The 23272-nt window shown below is 38.8% G+C and overlaps 1 protein-coding gene across 3 annotated transcripts in view; it reads right to left on the bottom strand.

Annotated features, from left to right (window-relative positions):
* Positions 1-1645: 1645 nt before the first annotated feature.
* rsl1d1 (ribosomal L1 domain containing 1) overlaps positions 1646-23272 on the bottom strand; it is a 23917-nt gene continuing 2290 nt past the window's right edge. Inside the window, exons 2-9 of one of the 3 annotated variants that reach the window (XM_043712115.1) lie at positions 18743-18882; positions 16904-17042; positions 15974-16122; positions 10313-10414; positions 8086-8179; positions 7115-7249; positions 3407-3652; positions 1646-2147 (exon numbers count right to left, since the gene is read on the bottom strand). In XM_043712115.1, the coding sequence (XP_043568050.1) occupies positions 1995-2147; positions 3407-3652; positions 7115-7249; positions 8086-8179; positions 10313-10414; positions 15974-16122; positions 16904-17042; positions 18743-18882 (1158 nt within the window). In that variant the 3' untranslated portion in view covers positions 1646-1994. The remainder of the gene's footprint in view (positions 2148-3406; positions 3653-7114; positions 7250-8085; positions 8180-10312; positions 10415-15973; positions 16123-16903; positions 17043-18742; positions 18883-23272) is intronic. The other 2 variants (XM_043712116.1, XM_043712117.1) reach the window with 2 other exon arrangements.

The raw sequence follows: 23272 nt of genomic DNA, 5'->3' as shown, positions 1-23272 counted from the left end.
TTTTTGATTATAGTTTGATATAACTGAGCACCTGGCTAGGCCAGTTTAAACTGGAGTTAAACATGTTGCACCTCCAGACCTGGTGAGGATTAGCATTTCTTTTCTTGATGAACAGTAATAAAGAAAACAGCTTCTACGATAATCCAGTTTTGAGGAAGGGTTGATCACTGTTAACTGATATCTCTCCACAGGTTCTGCTCGACCTGCTGAGTTTTTCCAGCAATTTCTGTTTTTCTTTCTGATTTTCAGCATCTGCAGTTCTTATCTATGACAATCCAATCACTTTATGGTCTGCATTAACGATATGTTATTTTATTTAATTAATTGAATTTAAATTCCTCAACTGTAAACTTGTTTTAAACATACATTAGAAAGCTTAAATAATAAGTTGAGGTTTTAAATTAAACTATAATCAGCAATGTTAGGACAATACATCCTGTATCTACACCCTAGTTCCAAAAATGAAAAATGACAAAACATATATCATGCAAATATAAAGCTACAATTGGATAAAAATGTTTTATTTGGTTTCTGGATGTCTGATATACTATTAATAAACAAAGAGTTGACTACAGCTTACATTTCAAATGACAGTTCTCATGAGAAATGTTTACACAGGGTAAAGCACAAATGAGGATTAGCCAAGTTCAGCACATATATGGACACACAATTAATAGCACTGGAACAAATTCAGATGCACTGGAAACTTTATATAAACCCTGCAATGGATTTCCCTCAAGACACTAACAGATCATTAAAATTTAACAGTCTGCCTTGTCTTATTTGCTTCCGACACATGCATTAAAATAAATGTTTCTGCTTGGCTGTTGTAATTGAAAGTTAATGGAGAGCAACAGATGCAAAAATTAAAAGGGGAGACAATCTTATCCTATAGTTAGTTTCCCACCAGTGTATAATTGTCTTTTCATCCATTCTGACTGCTACCTAAATGCATTCTCTGTAATGGGCATAGGTTCACACTCCTGAGCACCCGCCATTGTTTAGCCATTAGTAAGCCTCCCAAAGCTGATGTGCAACGCTCTTTAACAGGGGAATAAGGGAAAAGAAATAAAATAGAGGACAAATCAAGCCAATACAGAAATCAGGTAAAATACAATCTGGGAAGAGGAACAATTAATGTTTCAGGTCATGATGACTCTCATTAACTGCAACTTCACAGATGCTGCCTGACCTGATTATTTTGAGCATTTCGTTTTTTAATTTCACATTTCCAGCATCTGCAATATTTTTCTTTTGCGAACAGTTATCATCAGCTGTATGATCACAAGTCAATTCCCAGCAATTTAGCTGGAAACTGGTGGATAACTGAGGGAGAATACGAGACAATAAGGCAAATACCTAAACTATGACGTTAGAGATCATGATTAAGGTCTCAGCAACCTTTTTATTTTTACTTTACTTTTAGTTACAGTTAGTTATTCCTGTTCCTATTTATGCTCATAAAGCTGTTAAACTTGGCATTTTATTCCTCAGTTCTCATGATTGATGCACTGGTGACAATTTCCATTCTGCTGCAGATGAGACACTTTCTTCAGATTGTTACCACAGTGATCAACAAACAGGTCTCATTTAGATTATTAAACAATGTCATGTATATTTAAACAAAAAGAATCAACACGATGTGTATTTGACAGACCACTTGAAATAGCAAAGAATTTATTACCAGTTTTGAAGAAAGGTTCTACACCATACTCAAAGGTGAACTTTGTAAAGGCTACAGAAGGTTTATGTCTTTCTAATTGTTTTTAAATCATACACTGTATGAAAAATGCACTCAATCTCACTTGGCTTCTGCCACCAAGGCTCAAGCAGACCAGAGCATCTTTTGTTTTTGTTTAGGAGCTTTTGTTGTTGACTTCACAAATTTCTCTCCTACTGACTTCAGTGGCGTTTTTTTTAAAAAAGAGTTTCCTTCAGTGCAGTACTCTCATATTGATTTTCATTTCATGGTTTTATGTCTGAAGTCATTTCCATCATGAACTTGGAGTTTGTAGTCCTTGGTTTCCTGTGTTCTGTTTGGCTGCTTTCTGCCTTTTTTTGTTTTTTAATTTCTGTTGTTTCTTACCAACTGGCTTCTCACTTCCATTAACTCGCTTCGGGGTGGTATGGTTTTCTCCATTTAATTTCTGCTCAGAAAAAGAGAAAAAAAAAATTAGTAAGGACATTTAATACATACAATCTTAAATAGACCAACATGTCCTCTCTGACCAGTTTTATAAGAGAACTCAATTTTCATTACCATAAATGGCAAATAGTTCACTTTAAATTAACTACGCAGTTAAGTGTCTCTGTTGCACACAAAAGCACATGCTCATATAAGGGAGAACAATTAAAATTCTTATAATTTTCTACTCTTCATTGTATCATCTCAGCTAAGAATTCTCTTGACTGTTTATAAGGTTGGCAGAAGCCAAGTGAGACTGAGTGCATTTTTTATACAACTGTGATTTAAAAGCAACAAGAAAATCATAAATCTTCCGCAACCTTTACAAAGTTCAGCTCTGAGAATTATCCAGCATCTTCAACAGGATCCAACAGTACATCATATTTAAAGTCAATTAGGTAGAAACCTAAGACAACACAATAATGGCTACGATTGCGTCCATATGTGAAAACACCTACAGACACAGAAATGTGCGTTTAGCAGAGGAAAAAAAGGTCCAAAAATGGCGTGTTAAACAAACCAGAGTAAAATCTGTGCCATCCAGCACACATCAGGAACAGATGATGCCAAAAATAAAACAAATATGTATTTATGTGGAGAGTTACTACAACAGCAACAGTAATGAGGTGGTGTTGAAATGATATGCATTGACTTATGCTGTGATGCATTTCAGTGTCTCAGGAAGGATGAGCTGAAAGTTAAAGACAACAAAGACACCATGTATAAAGCATAGTAGAGAAAACAATCACTTAAAACAGAGAAAGGAATTGCTGACATGAAAACAAATACTGCACAGCGCTCATCATGCTGCCTTGTTCCTCTTGCACTACTTTCTGGCTGGTTAGAGAGAGATTTATATTGCATTCTGTGTTTGCTAAAGATGGAGAAATAAGCACAAATGCAATCAGCATAAACAAATCAATCTCAAAGAGAAAATAGTTTGCGATCAGAGGGGATACCAGTGATTGTGGCTCGTAGAGCATTGTGGATGACACGAATTTTACTGTATTTATTGAGGTGGTAATCCAAAATACTTAATAAAAATAATTATGACATCAGAAAACCAAACAACCTTGAAAGGAGAGGAGAGAGATTTGAACGAGGGAATCCTTCATCTGGTGAAGTTCCAGATTTGATGCATCCATGTTGCTGTAGCAGATCTCAAAAGGAGCCCTGGCTCACTTCATTGTGGGGACAGTCAGGAGATAGGGGATGACTTACTTGCAATTTTGCCTTCTTTGTGACCGGTTGCTCTTCAATGGGAACTAGCTGTGGTATTTCTTCCTCCGTGGAGAGTTTCTTGGCAATAGAAGGCTTTGATTTTTTTGACTTCTTCTCCACTGTCTTAACAAGAACACGTTTAACAGCAGTAGACAGAATTTTTGATTTCACAATTCTTGTCTTGCTCTGCTTCTTCTGAAAAATGTTCATAGTGAAAATATTTTGAGATATTACTTGATTTTCAGGCTGAAGTTGATAGAAAGCAAAGACTAAATTTCAGAAATTAAGAAGAATTACTCTGTATTACAAGTAATTAAGAGTCTAGCTACAGGTAAATAGTCATAAACTGTCATATACATTATAAATTAATACTCTAATTCCCTTATAAACCCCCTTACATCACACAAACACGGAGAATGCAAAGACAGTGGGGAAGACCTGCAAAGATAGCTCAGTAATCTTTGTCTACAAATTCTGTTGAGTTGGTTCTTGCTCTTCCAAATATTTCTTCCTGGCTTTTCTTTTCCAAATGCTTCCACTGGCTTACAAACACCAGAGGGTGGCTGGATCATTTGTAAGATGTGTCTGATTTATCAATTAAACGTTGTGGCTTATTGTGACTGTTAAAGGAAAGATTAACTGATTTTCTTCTAGTATAAAATGAGTTTTGACTGCAGAGAAGAGAGAGACCACTTCTACGCTCTTGGAAATCAAATCCCTTCTCTGTAACTTGTTTCTGAATCCATGTTGTTCTGTTACCTGACAACAGGTCACATATCAATTGGATTGCCTTTGTCATTGGTAACGAGTCACTTGTATATAATAGCATCCCCTTGATGCTGTCTGACCGTTCCACATCCACACACGGTAACTGACACACCAACACTATTTCCAGCATTAACTTCTGGAAGTCACGTTTGCACATGAACTTCAGTGACACATGCAGAAGAAATAAAATTCAGCAGGATCATTGTTCCATAGACCAATCAACTACTCACTACCACCCAGCTGCATCCGTATACTGAATCACATCGCTAATTTGGCTCCAACCACTTCAATTAACATTTGTTCAAACAGTTTTTATGATACTTGCAATGATCGTCATGCAGCCATCCTTTCAAAACACTAGTTTTAAGATATTCCTTTCTCATTTCAGTTCACAATTTTGGCAAGCCCAAAAATAAAAAGACATATTCCTTAATGCCTTAAGGAAATGAAACATCATTTCAAAAAAGTGTTTCATTACAAAGCAAGCTATAGATTAACAATAAAACAAAAGACTTACCATGCCCCCTCACCCCAATACAGTCTTAGTATTTCTTAAACTTTTAACTGATTTCAATATTTGGGACAATGCACCTGCAATTACATTATCTTTTCCAGTGAGATGAATAATCTTTATATTAAATGGTTGTAACAAGACTCCATCTGAATAGGCTGGCGTTCTAAATATTAAACTTTTCAATGAAGGCCAATGGATTTTGATCAGTGTAAATTAGCACTCTCTTATTCCCACGTCTGATACAGATCTCAAAGCGCTGAAGAGCCAACAATAACCTCAGAGTCTCTTTTTCCATGGTTAAGTACATCTTCTGATATACGCTTAGTTTCTTGGAAAAGTACCTCACTGGCGTCTTTATTCCCAATTTAGTATCCCATAACAAGACAGCACCAAAGTGCCAATCACCAGCGTCAATTGCCATTTGGAAAGGCCTGGAAAAGTCAGAGGCGACAAACACTGGTTCATTTATTAAGATTGCTGTCAGCTTCTCAAATGTTGCTTAGCATCTGCTGACCATACAACTTTCGATTGTTAAGGTACAGCTATTGTGCTGAAATTATGTAAAACCTTGATTTCTCACTCAGTTTTATTATTAGGGAATTCTATTAGAATCTTAACATTCACTGACCTTGACGACACTTCTCTCCTTCATCAACAATATGTCCCAAACAAGTTACTCTTGTTGTCACAAATTTACTTTTGGCTAAATTTATTATTAAACCATCCAATGGTAATTACTAACAAATCACAATATCTTCAGATCATGGTTGCATGTGGCTTATGCATGCAGCGCAAGCCATTAAAAACATACAGTTGAAAACAATAATCCAGACATTTTACAGCAGAGGCAAAACCTTGTTTGCAGCTATTCTGTTTATTTCAAGAGATTAGCTGTTATGATGGAACAAGGAACACACGAAGTCCAATTTGCCAGGCTCTTGTCTGTTCACACATATTCTAAATTCATAATCCACACACGCTGTCTAGTCAACTGGATTTCCTGAGGAGTCAGAATTGCTGTGGCAACGTACATTCTTTCAAGCATGTTGTAGTGATGGTGGAAAGTCCAACTTTCATTCCATTGTTTGACAGACCAGGAATCTTTCTTTTACCTCGTGCCGCTGATTCATGTTGTAAGGATTTACACAAGTTGATACTCAATGTACTTCGCACATTATGAATGATGCTTCCTTGGCCACCCAGTTCTAGAGTGGCACTGATTTTAGAGCTTCTGGATCAGAGGCAGGGACACTAATGGACACTTAAAATGGAATTAGTGAAGTAATTTCAAAGTACAAAGGTAACCGGCTATTCCTCACTGGAAAGATAAGGTCTACTCAGGGAAGTGAATTTTGCTGTGGGTCCTCGTATGACTCAGCAAGCTGATTGTCAATACACAAATCTTTGCACACATGGGGGAGCATATCAAGGTAGCATTGTCAATACACAAATCTTTCCACACATGGGGGAGCATATCAAGGTAGCAAGAGATCCCAGTTTCTTTTCTCCTCTGGTGGCACCCTGCCTTATTATTAAGAACTATGACTCAATGTGTAATACAGCTTGATGAACAAATTGGCATGATTTTGAACAGTTGATAGTAAACATTTCCCAGTCATTACTCATCTATTACTGCATTATTTCAGACAAGCAATCAGATAGTGAGGTGGAGCTGGGTATCATCAATGCCCAGCTGCACACCAGCACCACTGTAACCTTTTTATCTAGCATCACTATTCCGTGTTGTTAAATATTAGGAAAAGTATTACAAGCTCCATACCTTTGCCTTGAATTCTCTCTACTACGCTGGGTGGTGTCTCAGGCTGACCAAGACAATTTTGATTTTGACATCCTATTCAACTTCATATCCACTCTAATACTTACCACTATCACAAACCTCTACCATTAAAGCCCAATCACACATCATCTTGACTGACACTTCCATGAAATCACGAGGGAAATGCTGCAATGTTAGAAATGCCACATTATGGCCGACATATTAGACCAAGATCCCAGCTGCCCAGTCTGATAGGCATTATCTGCCATTCAAAAAGGAAAACAGAAGTTGTTTTGATGCCTTGGCTAGTATTTATTCTTCAACTAGGCATGATAACAAATTATCTGGTCATTTCTTTCATGTTTGCTTGTGGGACTGTGCTTTGTGCAAATTAGCTAAAAATTTTTCACACAACCATTACTTCTGATCTACTTCATAGGCAGTTAAACTTATGTAAAGCAAGTCTTTTCAATATCTGGTTTGACATCCAGCTTCTCAAGCCTCAGCCCTTTCCATGCTTTTTATATTATTGATGTTGAAGATGCTATATCAATGCAAATGTTTGTAAAAGCAAAGTTGTCTTTACTGCATTTCAAGTGAACATATATGGTAACTGTTCTTATAAAAAATATGAATGTTGTTTACTTACTGCTTTGTGCTGTTTGTTGAGAGACTCTTGAAGACTTTCCTGTAGATCCTGAAGGTTCTGCAACCCAGATGCATAAATGGGAAGAGCAATAGAAGCTGGTGTTTTCAAGTGAAGAACTTTCACATTTTTCCATTGCTGCCACCAGAAAAGAAAACATTATTGGGACAACTTTATCAGAAATAAATTAGGCTTAACTTTACAACATTTCAACAGATCCTCCTAATGAGAAGACAAATAAAAATCAATTATCTCCCCTTAACAAACACTGTAAAAATATATTCCCCATATTTTCATGATCAGTTTAGCAAATTCACAAAGCAACAATTTGTAACCATATTTGTGACTGTGTTAAACAAAAAAAAAGGATAGGAAATTATGTCAAAAACAGGAGAACTATTGCTAAATTTTATGAGTTCTCTCAAAACAAGTGATACATGGTGAAAACTCTCTCAAAATGTCATGGCACCTGGGTTTGAAGTAAAGTTCAAAACAGAGGATTAGAGTTAACAATGGGTAAAAGTTAATCACCATTAGTTGTTTTGTCTCTTAAGATATGCTTAATTTTACATTGTCTTTGGATTTGATTGTTACAGTAGCAGTTTTAAAATATAAATTCCCGATGCTCAATTCTTTTGCTCGGAGGCGTTTTGGGATTTCTTTTTTCTCAGCTTTATGGATCTCATTTACTTTAGCACTTTACAGATTCCACTACTGAACTGGAAACTTTTGTTTTAAACCCCGACTTTCCGTCACTTGCAACAACCTACATAGTCTATACTAAAAGAACAAAACAAAAATTGCTAATTACTGCAAGAGAGGGGAGTTGGAGGAAGGGCAAAGCAAAGAAAAGATGACAGTTAAAGTAATAAGTCAAAATCATCCTAGGTGTGGTGTACATGCAGTTCAAAGGATAGTTACAGGCGTACACGTGATCATTTATATTCCCAACAAGGGTACAATTTCCTACATACCATGGGCAACTTTTGTGCAATAACACGAACAGCTGCAGTAACATTTTCCACGGCTTCCTGTGGTTTCATTCCAGTATGAGCTACAATGGTGGTGCTGGAAAAAAAAGCAGAAAACACACCAGGAAATTACACATGCATCTTTCACACAAATAATAACAAACCATGAAATATCTTACACTTAATTTTCCCTAAAGTTACTTAATGTAACCAACTCTGCTGTCAAAACCATTTAGATTTTTTCAGTTTTGCAAATTCACATTGAGCCAATAATGAACAATTAGTATTTCTGAAATTACCATCTGGTAATTCAAACAACATCTAGAATCTGTTTAAATTTCCAGGGCACAGTGTCTGATGTTGATCAGAAGTGAAAAATAATCCAAAAGTTGTCCAAGGTTCAAGGCCATCACGTCAGCATAGAACAGTGAAGGCTTCAGCCAGGCTGTAGAGAAATAGACAGGCTGGCTCGAAGCTTGGAGTAAGTTATTTAGTTAGCACTGACTGATTGAAAGCACTATACAGCATTTATGCGGCTCCACAGTTAAATTGGATGTTCAGGAATTGATTGGGAACAGACTTGTTTTAAAAAATATACAGGTTACTGAGATTGCTGAACCTTATTACGACCCCTCTAGTCATTAGTTTGTGCTATTGTAATCCGCAGCACTTCACTGAATTGAAAAACCACATTACCAGGCAACTATCAAACCAACAATCAGACAATCAATTCAGGTGAAATAAAAATACAGAACTGGATCAGATTTTGTTGTGACAATGTCAAAATTATCATTAATTGTTATTACTTCTCTGAAACTGAATGTTTAGTCCTGTTAGTACCACCAATTTACATTTACACAGTGCCTTTAATTCAGTAAAACATTAAACGCTGGAATCTGCACATGCATAGTTAAACAGAAAAATCCAAAAATCATCCTTAGACATTCTATGCTTAAGTCGCTCAGTTTCCAGACAATCAGGAATCAGGGATCTAATGTGAACATACCCCTCTAAACTTTTAGTCTTACTGCAAAAGTTATCCTTAATTGAAGGATCAATGGAACACAACTTTAAGTTGAAAGGCAGAAGGTTTGAGGACAAGTTTTTTTCACCCAGAGGATAGTGGAAATTTGGAATGCACTGTTTGCGAGGGTAGCTGAAGTCAGAAACCTCACAGCCTTTAAAAAGTAGTTGAATGAGCACTTGAAATGTTATAACATTCAAAGCTATGAGCCAAGTGCTGGGAAGATGGACTCGTGTAGAGTTTGTTTTTTTTATGATGTGGATGCAATGGGCCTAAAGGCCTCTTACGTACTGCACGATTCGAAGGAAGTGAAAAAATTACACCTTGCAGCATGATCATGGACTCAATGGTCCAATGAGTTCACAATTAGAGATCATTAAACTTAAAAAATTAAAAATATTAATGGAGAAATGATAATTTCAGTTTCTACCGTAATCCTATATACATACCTCAAACTTTATTTTATGCTTTGTAGAATTAATTGCTTTTAAATGCCTAGTTTTCACTCTATCAGAATACTTCAACATGACGAGTTGCTTATTCTCTTTAATTACATCACTTTTGCCAGAGAACTCACTGTTCCTATTCACAAGTGTTACATCAGGCCATTTTTTTTTTTTGAGTCCTGCTCTTTTTTAAAAACCACTTAATAGTTATTCCTGAAAATGATAAGAATACTGCTCTGTTCGCTGACATTTCAAATCAAGAGTCTAATTTTAAATTGCTGACAAATAGAGGAGACCACGTGTCAGCTAAAAGAGCAGCTGATCACTTTGTTCACAGACTTGTGTAGAATTAAACGAAGCACTGGTATCAAAGCATGTTTGTGATTAAATAAGCTGTGCTGTGCAGCAAGTACACATACTTGCATGGTCATGGCAGCAAGAGCACTCAGATATGAGCAACAGAAATACCCAGCAACTGCTGTCCTCAGAAATTTGGAAGGATAGAGTCTTTAAGTAAAATTAACAAAGAAGAAAAAAAGGCCTTTTTCAAAATAAGCAACATTAGATTTGTTGAGAGCAAAACCTGGAATTTGCAAGTTCACATAATTTAGACTACTGTAGGAACTTTCATTCTTTTACTTGTTAACTCCATTTGAATATGTTTTGCAAACGAAAAGGAAATGTTTTCAGTAGACAAAATACAGTTAGATCTTCTCAAACTTAAGGAACACATGATGCAGTGATGTGCCTCAATACTCACTAACAGCTGCCTTTCTTGTTCACGGAAAGGATTGTACCCTGGATTAATTTGTTCAGATCTTTTGCAAGATTCCTTGAAGTTAGCTTTACCGACAGAGGTGCTCTGAAAACAAAAACCAAAATAAATTGAGCTGACCATACACAAGAAAATGCTCAAAAAATTGCATGGCTACACTGCTCACAAAGACTGCATTAAGAGTTTGACAGGATTAACAGACAAGACAGCTACAGGTTTTCCAAATGAGCTCATGCAACCACTATTAATATGTTTCTGTGATTTTCTAACTTGCATATTAACTTCAGAAAGAACACTTTCTGCAATGCAAGTACCAATCACCCTTGCACACTAACTATCTGAATTTAGAATGGGAGAGTCACAAGAATTTCACCACACATTTACTTTTGCGGCTGCCTACATAATCAAGATGGCAACAACCATTATAAACCTGCATCTAAGGAATGGAAACTATGCATGGCTCCAAATCAATGACAAATAACTTGGTAAGAGCAAATTACTGCAGATGCTGGAATCTGAACTGAAAACAATAAGTGCTGGAGATCATAGCAAGTCAGGCAGCATCCATGGGTAGAAAACAGGCTAACGTTTCCAGCCTAGATGACTCTGGCCCTGTGACAGAGTCATCTAGACTCGAAACGTTAGCTTGCTTTCTCTCCATGGATGTTGCCTGACCAGCTATCATCTCCAGCATTTTTTGTTTTCACTCAACAACTGACTTGAGGCCAGATAAGTCTCAGTGGTAATAACATCACCTCTGGGACAGGAGACTCAACTCTCAAGATTTTAGTGAATAACCTAGATTAACACTTTAATATGTTACTGAGCACTGGTGCAATACAAAATATATATTTCAGTTGAAAAGTTATTGCTTGCCCTTGTTTTAAAGATTTCATGACACTATTCAGAAAGAAACAGAACAGATTTATCAGTTTGCTGGTCAATTTCCATCTGTCAACAAACTTCATTAAAAGGTATTTATTAATCTTGCCATATGCAGATTTGCTGCTTCATTTTACCATATCATATCAGCAACTACTACTTATAGGAATGGAGCTCCACAATGAAGGAACAGCAAAACAGTTTCAATAAGGATGGAGAAGACCTGAAGACGGAGGTTTGCAAATGTCTGCTGTTCTTGTTCTTCAAAATAGTAGAGGTCATGTGTTTGAACAGTGCTGCCGAAGTTTGACGAGTTGCTGCAAGATGTATTGTGCATGGTAGACAGTGCTATGAGAGGGTAGTGGAGGGAGCAAATTATGACGCGATTAGGCAGGATTTAGGATGCATAGAATGGGCACAATTGAAATATGGAGCTTATTCAAGGAACAGCTACTACGTGTACTTGATAAGTGTGTACCTGTTAGGCAGGAGGTTGTCAAGCAAGGGAGCCGTGCTTTACTAAAGAAGTTGAAGCTCTTATCAAGACAAAGGAGGAGACTTATGTTAGGATGAGACATGAAGGCTCAGTTAGGACGCTTGAGAGTTACAAGTTAGCCAGTAAAGACCTAAAGAGAGAGCCAAGATCCAGGAAGGGACCTTAGAAGTCGTTGGCGGATAGGATCAAGGAAAACCCTAAAGCTTTCTATAGATGTATCAGGAATAAAAGAATGACTAGAGTAAGATTACGGCCAATCAAGGATAGTAGTGGGAAGTTGTGCATGGAGTCAGAAGAGATGGGGAAGCGCTAAATGAGTATTTTTCATCAGTATTCACACTGGAAAAAGACAATATTGTCAAGGAGAATACCGAGATACAGGCTACTAGACTAGATGGGATTGAGGTTCACAAGGAAGAGGTGTTAGCAATTCTGGAAAGTGTGAAAATAGTTAAGTCCACTGGGCTGGATGAGATTTATCCAAGGATTCTCTGGGAAATTCTCAGGGAGGAGATTGCAGAGCCTTTGGCTTTGATCTTTATGTTGTGATTGTCTATAGGAATAGTGCCAGAAGACTGGAGGATGGCAAATTTTGTCCCCTTGTTCAAGATGGGGAGTAGAGACAAACCTGGTAATTATAGATCAGCGAGCCATACTTCTGTTGTGGGTAAAGTGTTGGAAAAGGTTATAAGAGATAGGATTTATAATCATCTCGAGAGGAATAAGTTGATTAAGGATAGTCAACACTGCTTTGTGAAGGGTAGGTCGTGCCTCACAAACCTTGAGTTCTTTGAGATTGTGTCCAAACAGCTAGATGAGGGCAAAGCGGTTGATGTGGTGTATATGGATTTCAATAAGACATTTGATGAGGTTCCCCATGATAGGCTATTGCGCAAAATACGGAGGCATGAGATTGAGGGTAATTTAGCAGTTTGGATCAGAAATTGGCTAGCTGAAAAAAGAGAGAGTGCTGGTTGATGGAAAATCTCATCCTGGAGTTCAGTTACTAGTGATGTACTGCAAGGATCTGTTTTGGGGCCACTGCTATTTGTCATTTTTATAAATGACGTGCATGAGGGCATAGAAGGATGAGTTAGTAAATTTGCAGATGAGACTAAGGTCAGTAGTGTTGTGGATAGTGCTGAAGGATATTGCAGGTTACAGAGGGACATTGATAAGTTGCAGAGCTGGGCTGAGAGGTGGCAAATGGAGTTTAATGCAGAAAAGTGAGAGGTGCTTCACTTTGGAAGGAGTAACAAGAATGCAGAGTTCTGGGTAAATGGTAAGATTCTTGGTAGTGTAGATGAACAGAGAGATTTTGGTGTCCATGTACATTGATCTCTGAAAGTTGCCACCCAGGTTGATAGGGTTGTTAAGAAGGCATATGGTGGGTTAGCATTTATTGGTAGAGGAATTGAGTTTCGGAGCCATGAGGTCACGCTGCAGCTGTACAAAAGCTTGGTGCAGCCATACTTGGAGTATTGCATACAGCTCTGGTCACCAAATTATAGGAAGGATGTAGAAGCTTTGGAAAGGGTTCAGAGGAGATTTACTGGGATGCTGTCTGGTATGGACGGAAGGTCTTACAAGGAAAAGGCTGAGGGACACGAGGCCGTTTTCGTTAGAGAGAAGAAGGTTGAGAGGTGACTTAATGGGAGCCTCTTTCCTCGGATGGTGATGCTAGCATGATGGGACATAGCTTTAAATTGAGGGGTGATAGATATAGGACAGAAGTCAGAGGTAGTGTCTTTACTCAGAGTAGTAGGGGCATTGAACAGCTGGCTGCAACAGTAGTAGACTCGCCAACTTTAAGGGCATTTAAATGGTCATTGGATAGACATATGGATGAAAATGGATTAGTATAGGTTAGATCGCCTTCAGATAGGTTTCCCAGGTCAGTACAACATTGAGGGCCGAAGGGCCTGTACTGCACTGTAACATTCTATGTTCTATTTGTATGGTCAATTCAGTTTAGTTTCTAGTTCATGGTGACTCCCTAGGATATTGATAGTGAGGGATTCACAACAGTAGTACTGCTGAATGTCACAGGGAATTGGATAGGTTCTCTCCTACTGTGAGACGAATTTTGCCTGGCACTTATGGGGTGTCAATGTTACTTGCCATTTATTGTCTAGGTGTTGTATTCAGCCATGCACTGGTTCAGTACCTGATGAGTTGCAAATATCACTGAACATGGAGTAATTATTAACACTCAATCCTACTTTCAGCCTCATGAAAGGAGGTCATTGATGAAGCAGTTGAAGATTGTGTCTAGATCACTACCCTGAGAAAATTCTGGAGTGATGTGTTGGGACTAGGATGACTGGCCTTCAACCACAATCACCATCCTTTTTTAGAGGAATTAGATCTTATGCTTTGGGATAACTGAACATCAGTGAACAGCATTTTTGGTATAATTTACTTAAAAAAAACCTCAGTAAAAAGTGAGAGGAAATTACTGAGGTCCTGATCCAAATTTTTAAATTGTCCCTGGCCAGTGGGGAGGTACCAGACAGCAGGTAATGTGATTCTACTTTATAAGGGTTGCACAGATAGGCAATGAGTCTAAATCAGTGGTAGGGAAAGTACTGGGTGCACTGTGGCTCAATGGTTAGCACTGCTGCCTCACAGCACCAGGATCCCAAGTTCGATTCCAGCCTCTGGCGACTGTCTGTGTGGAGCTTACACATTCTTCCCAGTGTCTGTGTGCGTTTCCTCTGCATGCTCTGATTTCTTCCCACAGTCCAAAGATGTGCAGGTTAGGTGAATTGGCCATGCTAAATTGCCCATAGTGTTCAGGGATGTGTCGGTTAGATGCATTACTCAGGGGAAATATTGAGTAATAGGGTAGGGGAATAGGTCTGGGTGGGTTACTCTTCGGAGGGTTGCTGTGGACCTGTTGGGCCAAATGGCCTGTTTCCACACTGTAGGGATTCTATGAAGGAGAAAAATAATCTTCATTTAAAGAGGTACAGTTTGATCAGGGATAGTCAGCATGGGTTTGTGGAATTTTGAGGTGGTGTTCAAGCACGTGAATGAGGGTACAGCATTGACAAGGTACCACATGGAAAACTATAAAGAAAATAAAAGGACATAGAAGTTACATCAAAAACTGGCTTGGTGACAGGCGACAGAGAATGATGGCAGAAGGCTATTTGTGTGACTTGAGCCTGGTGTGCATTGGTGTACTACAGAAATGGGTGCTGGGTCCCCTACTGTTTGCGATTTTCATAAATGATGTAGATGAGTATTATAAGTAAGTTTGCAGTTGATACAAATATTGCCTGGGTGGTTGACAGTGAAGAGGAAGGTGTTAGGTTACAGGACAATATGAAGGGATTGGTCAGTAGCAGATGGAATTTAATCCTGATAAATGTGAGGTGATGCACTTTGGAAGAAGGAACAAGACAAGAGAGAACTCAATGAATGGCAGGGCACTAGGAAGCTAAGCAGAACAGAGGAACATTGGGGTGCCTTTCCACAGATCCCTGAAGGTGGCTGGACAGGGTAGTTTAGTAGGGAATAAGAAGGCAGAGAGATGCTGCCTCTTCCAGTTATGGCATAGATTTTAAAAACAGGGAGGCCATATCGGAATTGTCCACAACTTTGGTTAGGCTGCAGCTGGAGTAGTCTGTGCAATTTTGGTCACACTATATGAAGGATGTGATTGCATTGGAGCAGGTGCAGAGGAGATTCACCAGGATGTTGCCTGGGATGGAGCAGTTTAGCAATGAAGATGGGCTGGAGAAGTCAGGTTGTTTACTTTGGAGTAGAGATGGTTAAGGGGACCTCTTGAGGGGCGTGGATAGAAAGCGGCTCTTTCTTTTAATTGAAGGGTCATTAACAAGAGGCATAATTTTAAGTGAAAGGCAGGAGGTTTAGAGGATACTCAAGGAAAAATATTTTTCCTTGGTTGTTGGGGGGGGGGGGGGTGATTGTATCTGAGAAGATAGTTGAGGCAGGAAACCACACAACTGTTAAAAAGTACTTGGATGAGTATTTGAAATATCATAACATTCAAGGCTATGGGGCTAGTGTGGTAAAGTGTATATTTTGGACAGTGGAAATTTGTTGGGCTGAAGCACCTCTTCTGTACTGTAAGATTATAAATTAACTTTGCAATGAAATGGTTGTTTTGTTTTACAGAACATCAGTCCTGCTGGAGGAAGGATTTTGTTGAAGTATTTGGTCTTGCACTCATCAGGACAGTTCTTAAGAAATACCACAGTAAGGAAAAAAAATTATACCAATATATTTACATGACTTACTTTTTAGAGGTGTAAAAATGTTTGCCTAAATGGGAGGGTAAAAGTCGCCTTATTCGGTCATCAGCCAAGAACAGATTAAAACTGCTCAACAAACGACGTTTTGCTTCATATGGCTTGTATTCAGTCTTCAGCGTTTTATATGGAATGACCTAACAAAGGAAACAAAATCATTATATTTTCACTGGATTACTAATCTAGCAATGGGAGATGTGACTTTACTCATATATAAATTCATCAATTCCTCAGTAAGTGAGCTTCACTGGTTGAGCCCCTTTTATTTCAACGTATTTATTTGACAACATGTGCAGTTGTATTTGAACAAATCATCTTCAAGAACCATTACCATGAAAGATTGAAATAGAAGCACATCACTTAGAAATTGAACATTTTGAATGGCTTTTAAAATTACACACAGGTCTAAAATCAAATAAAAAAGAACTGAATAAATTCAAAGTAATTTTGAAATCACAACATACAGGTGTAGTGTGAGAGAGAGAGAGAAAGAACATATTTTTGTCTTTACATGGGTGATTTGGGGGAAGAGAGAACAGACTGTATTCCCCATCTTGAGTTAAAATCAAAACTAAAATGGGGATCAAAATGGGTCTGTTTATTGGTAGTGATGCACAGTCAGAATTGAAATCTTTCCCATTTTTTGGACATGGTGCTCAATAATCTGTAATATGGAAATGCATAATCTTCATGGGGACAGGTATGCACAACAGGTAATTAATTAGACAATTGTTTAGATTTTTCCCTGTCCATGCTCTGATAATCACAAAGATAAGGTGGAATATAGCTAACACTATGTCACAAATTCCAATCAGCTAATACTAGTGCACAGAATATGAACAATTGACAATGCGAAAATACAATGCACAAATATAGTTTTAAAAGCAAGTTTATAACTTGCCCAAACTAGAAACCTACGCGTGTTATATTCTTAATGCCATGCTTGCTGAGAAGCTTTATATAGAATCTCTTTGTTTGATCTGCAGTCATGTTTGGTTCGTCTTTGGTGAAGAGACAAACTTCGGTCGACTCTGATCGAATTCCATGAGGCAGATTTCTGCAAAAATAAAATTAGTCTCCCTTCAGCATCAGAGTTCAAAGTTAAAAATTAGCCACATTAACCAATAACATTGGTTTCCTCTATTATTATTATTAAAATTCTAAATAACAAGTTGTAGAGTGACACAATAGTACACTAATCAAAGTGTAAATGAATTGCTGGTTCCTGCTGCTCAAATAATTCTCCATTGTTGAGGAGGAACTTCTTCACCCAAAGGGTTGTAAATCTGTGGAATTCCCTGCCCACTAAATAAGTTGAGACCAACTCATTGAGTGTTTTTAAGGCAAAGACAGATAGATTTTTGAACAGCAAAGGAATTAAGTGTTACGGTGAGCAAGCAGGTAATTGGAGCTGAGTTTATGACAAGATCAGCTATGATCTTGTTGAATGGCCAGATGGCCTACTCCTGCTCCTACTTCTTATGTTCCATCCATGCTGCTACATTTCTTCTTGCACAATACACTGAAATTTTGAAACAAGCTTCCTGAGATATTACTAAACATCCATATACAGCATACTTTCTTGCTTTACTACATTTATTAAATTTGTCAAACCCAACTTACTTTAGAAAGTCTGCTTTGGATGTTCCTGATGAACTTAAGCATTCTTCAATGCACAATTTTATCTCAAAGTATGGACACTGAAGTTAAGAGCAGAAAAAGGCCATTTATCTTGAGACCTCCTAATACATTCTCAACATGTGTAATTTGTGATCAGAGGTTTCAAATAGGTTCCCACTCAATTCATGAGATAGCTTGCATGCCTTGAGTGAATTGAAAAAAAATTGTGACAAGAGTCTCTAGTGTCTCCTCTCTACTTTTCTTCAACAGGGTGAAATCCAGCATATTTCAGTAAGTGATCTACAGCCAATTCCACTAAATTCTAACTTCATATTCCTGTGAAACTCTCCTCCTCTCAAGACAAATGAAACTGTTCTTAGTTCAAACAAAGAAAAACCCCTTTAACCACAACTGTTACCATTACAGAGCAGCTGGTGGGAATACAAGAATCACTTAAGGCTGTATTAAAACAAATAAATTATCTAGATAGCCTAAATCAAACCAACCATGGATTTTGTTATCATGCATGAGACCTCAAATTTAAAAAAGTAAACAAGTTCCTTGCTTAGTTAATTAAAAAATTGCAGATGCTGGAAATCTGAAACAAAAACAGAAATTGCTGAAGAAACTCAACAGGTCTGGCAGCCTTTGTGGAGACAGCAACAGAGTTAATTTTTCAAGTCCAGTGAGCCTTCTGAAGGCTCTGAAAGGGGCGGGGGGGGGTCACTGGACTTGAAGCATTTCTCTCCATAGATGTTGGCTGAGCTGCTCAGTTTGTCTTTGCTTCCCCCATCCGCCCCGAAGAGCTCTTCATACATATTGTTTGTCCTTCAAGGTGAAGATGACATTATCTGCAGTGTGGAGTATGGTTCCGAAGATGGCCACTGGAAGGTTTTGCTCCAAACAGGAATGCCATACTACAAGCAAACAAGTTTTTGCAACCAGCTTGGGATTCTCTCTCCTCATATATACTTTTCACTAAAGGTAAAGGAGGAAAGGGGCAAAAGAGCAAACTTTCACCAGCTTGAAATAAAGCATAAACTGTTCCAACATTTTTACAAAATCTTGCAGGTGGTCACGGAAACTACAAGTAACTTGGCGCATTTTCTATGTCCCGTTTTATTTCTATTGGCTTACATTTTGACTGTTTGCTCCCGATTTGGAATCTTCCATACTGTAACATTCAGCATTATGTTCTCATTTTCATTCATGAATAGCTCTGCATCATTCCTGATTTTCTTCACATATGCCTGCAGCGCCTTCACAGCCTTAGCCACCTGATGAAATGTGAAGGGAAATTAATACAAATATTTTGGGATAAAATACACCAGCAAATTTTCCATTAAAGAAACATTCAAGAACTGCTGAATTTAATGCAGTGGTCTCAAAACTGCAAACATACTCTTTGGTGTTTCAAATTCAAAAGACAGATAAACAAAGCCCTGGAGCTTTTACTTTCTGATAACGTACTGTGATCACTTCCATTCTTAGCAAAATCACTTTACTGTATTTTTCTTCCATCTACTCATCTGAGGACACTAACATTTCCCAGATACAAATAGGTCACCAGACGAGGTTTTGTGCAAGTACAGTGAGACTGTTGCAAGCTGGTTGATCACCGGTTGCATCATCAGCAACTCACATTCTGTCCTGAACTGAGATGCACCATTTGACTATTATACCAAGTTTAATATTTCAAGTGTACAGCCTTCATTGAGCCCTTTTTAGAGGATACACATTTGTAGCAGTAACTTGCCATCTCTTTACAAATGTTGACTGACCTGTGCATTTCCTTTAATTTTTGGTTTTCATCATGTACCACTTTTTATTCATGTTGTAAAAGGAAGTCAGGTGACAGTGTTAATGGTATAATGATAATGTCACTAGTAATCTGAGATCAGGGTGACTGCACTGGGGACATGAGCTCAACTTCCGCCAATTAATAAAGCTGAAATTAAAAGCTAGCTGATGGTGACTGTGAAATCACTACTGTTGTAAAAATCCATCTGGTTCACCAATGTCTTTCAGAGAAGGAAACCTGCAATCAATGTTCCCCACTAAGCTGTGCAGCCATTCTCTGGTCATGCATGCCAATTGGCATGCACATGCATTGATCTTTTTTCTGAAAGCCGCAGCAGCATACGGGCTTCAGAGGTCTGCAGAGTGGAAATTTTTTTTAAACAGTAACACTTACATGTAAACAACAGTATTGTTTAAGCACAGATACCAAACTCTCTGCAAGTATATTAAAAGGAAGAGAATAGTCAAAGTAAATGCTAGCCGTTTAGATGATGAAAAAGGTGAGGTAATAATGGGAAACTCAAATGGCAGAAACACTGAGCCAATGCTTTGTCTCTGTTTTCAGTGGAAGATAATTTTTTCCCAAAAACAGCCTCTATTGAATCAGTCACCACCAAACCCTCAGGCAGCACATTCCAAATCTAGGTCCTAACCACTTACTGCATAAAGGAATTTTTCTCCCTTCTGTGTCACTAAACTGATGTTCTCAATTTCTCAGCCTTCAGCTTTTTCTCGATGTCATGTGGATTGAACTGAATTAGCTGAAGACAGGCATGAGAGATGTTGGGGACACCTGGATGAGGCAAAGACTGATCACTGTAACCACTCAGCACTACTGGCTGAAGATTACTGTAAATGTCCCAGCCTTTTGCACTTATGTGTTGGCCTCCTCAATTATTGAGGACGGAGATATTTGTGGAGTTGCCTACTCCAGCAAGTTGTTTCACTGTCGCAATACCATTTATGACTAAACATAGCAGGAGCACTTGCTTAATTTTTAATTAGTTTTTATTCTTTTATCAGTTCTTCTTTGGAGCTTAAACGGGGAACTGTGAATTAAAGATGACTTTTAGTCTGTCGGTAATGGAAGGAAAATGAACCAAACAAGCTTTTGTTTGTTCATGAGGTCAGGCCTGAAAGTTAAATGCAGGTTTGTTACTGATCAAAAGGTCCTGCAGATGTTTCATTACTGGGAAACAGCATTCGGTGAAAACACAAAGCAGTAGTTGGCTATTAAAGAGGTTAATACCTGGAAATTTGGTTCCAACAAATCTGGAAACAAACCTAATGCTCAAGCAAATGTCAGATGTTGAAAAGTACCTGGGATCTTGTGAAGATGATGGTGAGTTTGTCAGGGAATTGTCAGAGCTTGAATTGGGACAGTGCTTTCTGTGAGAAGTCATGTGGCTGTTGATGCAACAGCCTGAAGATTTGAAAGTTCCAATAAGCAGCTCTTGGAAGCTCAGAGAATAGAAAACTAAATAATAAGTATTACTGCCTTTATCTGAGTGAACTGTAAACATGACCCTGATCAACACCTTCACAAAATCAACTGAGAAACCATCAGCTAAGTTTTTGGGACAACGCATTGTGAAAACCAGTTCAGTAATCTGGCCAGTTCATTATTTTACTTTATTTATTCCTTAACCAATTATCTATCTTTTGTATGAATGGAGCTAAAAACAAATACTTTTGGGTTTATAGCATAGTTTACTCAATTAGTTTATCCTGTTGTTTAATTCAGGTCGCTCCTTATGTTTTGGTAGTGCTCTTGGCATGCTCTCCTACACTCTTTATTGAACCAAGGTTGGTCTTTGGCTAAATTCTATGGTAATAGTAGGGAGGGGCATATGTCAGGGCATGAGTCTGTACAATGTGTTAGAATACAACTCTGCTGCTGATGGTAGCCCACAGGACCTCATGACGATGAGCCTCAAGTTTGAAGTGTCTTCAATTTATGGTAGTGCCACACAACATGATGAAAAGTTTCAACAGGAAGATGGGACTTCATCTCCACAAGGTCAGAGTGCTGGTCACTCTTACTGATACATTCAAAGACTGATGCATCTGCAGTAGGCATGTGATTGAAGATGAGATCAAGTACATTTTTCCCTCTCAACCAAAAGCAGAATGTGAAGAAACTCAGAAGGTCTGGCAACAGCTAAGGAAAGGCACGGTGATTCAGTGGTTAGCACTGCTGCCTCGCAGTGCCAGGAACCCAGGTTCAATTCCAGTCTTGGGCGACAGTCTGTCTGGAGTTTGCATATTCTCCCCGTGTTTGTGTGGATTTCCTCCAGGAGCTCCGGTTTCCTCCAACAGTCCAAAGATTGGCAGGTTAGGTGGATTGCCAATGGGAAATTGCCCATAGTGTCCAGGGATGTGCAGTTAGGTAGGTTAACTATGGGAAATTCAGGGTTACAGGGTGGAATGTCCTTCAGAGGGCCGTTGTGGACTTGAAGGGCCAAATTACCTGCTTCCACATGATAGGGATTCTATGGAAAAAGAGTTAACATTTCGAGTTCACTGCTCTTGATTTGTTCTTCAGAACTGTTCTGAAAAAGATTCATTGGACTTGAAAAGTTAACTGTCCTTTCTCTTCACACATGCTGCCAGGCTGCTGAGTTTCTCCAGCAATTTCTGTTTTTGTTTCATTACCAGAATCCACAGGTCTTTGTTTTAATGTTTTCCCTATTGTTTCTGTCACTCTCTGCCATCATCCAGAGTTTGTCTCTACCCTTGTCACCCTCAGTGCTCCCTCCTTGGGGTGTTCAACATGGGGGATAACTGATTCATTGTTTGAAGGAGGGAAAAGGGCATTTCTCAGCCACTTCAGAGGGCAGGTGTGAATCAACCACATTGCAGGAGGTCTGGAGTCAAATATAGAGCTGAAAATGTGTTGCTGGAAAAGCGCAGCAGGTCAGGCAGCATCCAGGAAACAGGAGAATCGACGTTTTGGGCATAAGTCCTTCTTCAGGAAGGAGTCAAATATAGAACAGACCAGGCAAGGATGGCAGATTTCCTTCCCTAAAGGAACAAAATGTGTTTTTACGATCATCATTAGACTTTGAATTCCAGATTATTTTTCCGATTTAAACTCAATAATCTGGAGTATTGTGATTTAGACCCAGGTTCCCAGAACAGAGTCTCAGTCTCTGAACTAATAGTCCAGTAAGAATACTTCCACCATCAACTCGCACTTTTGTGATGTTTTCCCACAGAATCAGAAGTTGCATGGTGCCAGGTCACAGTACAACACTGTTTATTTGAAATCACAAGCTTTTGGAGCACTGCTCCTTTGTCAGGTGAAGTGGCCTCTTCGTCAGGTGACCCGACTTCTGAATTTGTGCACACCAGTCCAACACCGGCGCATCACATCATTCCAATGAAATGTCAGAGGTGTTAAGGAGACCATTTGGCCCATCAGGTCTGCACTAACTCTCCAGTGTACGATTTGGAGGAGCCGGTGTTGGACTGGGATGGACAAAGTTAAAAATCAATCCATCTTCCGCAACTACACTGGCCCCACCCCCCCACCTTTTCCTCCGCTACATCGATGACTGTTATCGGCGCCGCCTCGCGCTCCCACTAGGAGGTTGAACAGTTCATCCACTTCACCAACACCTTCCACCCCGACCTCAAATTCACCTGGACAGTCTCAGATTCCTCCCTCCCCTTCCTCGACCTTTCTCTTTCTATCTCAGGCGACCGAATCAACATGGACATCTACTACAAACCGACCGACTCCCACAGCTACCTGGACTACACCTCCTCCCACCCTGCCCCCTGTAAAAACACTATTCCATTCTCCCAATTCCTTCGACTCCGCCGCATCTGCTCCCAGGAGGACCAGTACCAAAAACGCACAAC

The sequence above is a fragment of the Chiloscyllium plagiosum genome, chromosome 21 (assembly GCF_004010195.1).
Source record: "Chiloscyllium plagiosum isolate BGI_BamShark_2017 chromosome 21, ASM401019v2, whole genome shotgun sequence".
Taxonomy (NCBI): Eukaryota; Metazoa; Chordata; class Chondrichthyes; order Orectolobiformes; family Hemiscylliidae; genus Chiloscyllium; species Chiloscyllium plagiosum.
The sequence above is the reverse complement of the archived record's forward strand: the minus strand, read 5'-3'. Positions and strand labels throughout refer to the sequence as shown.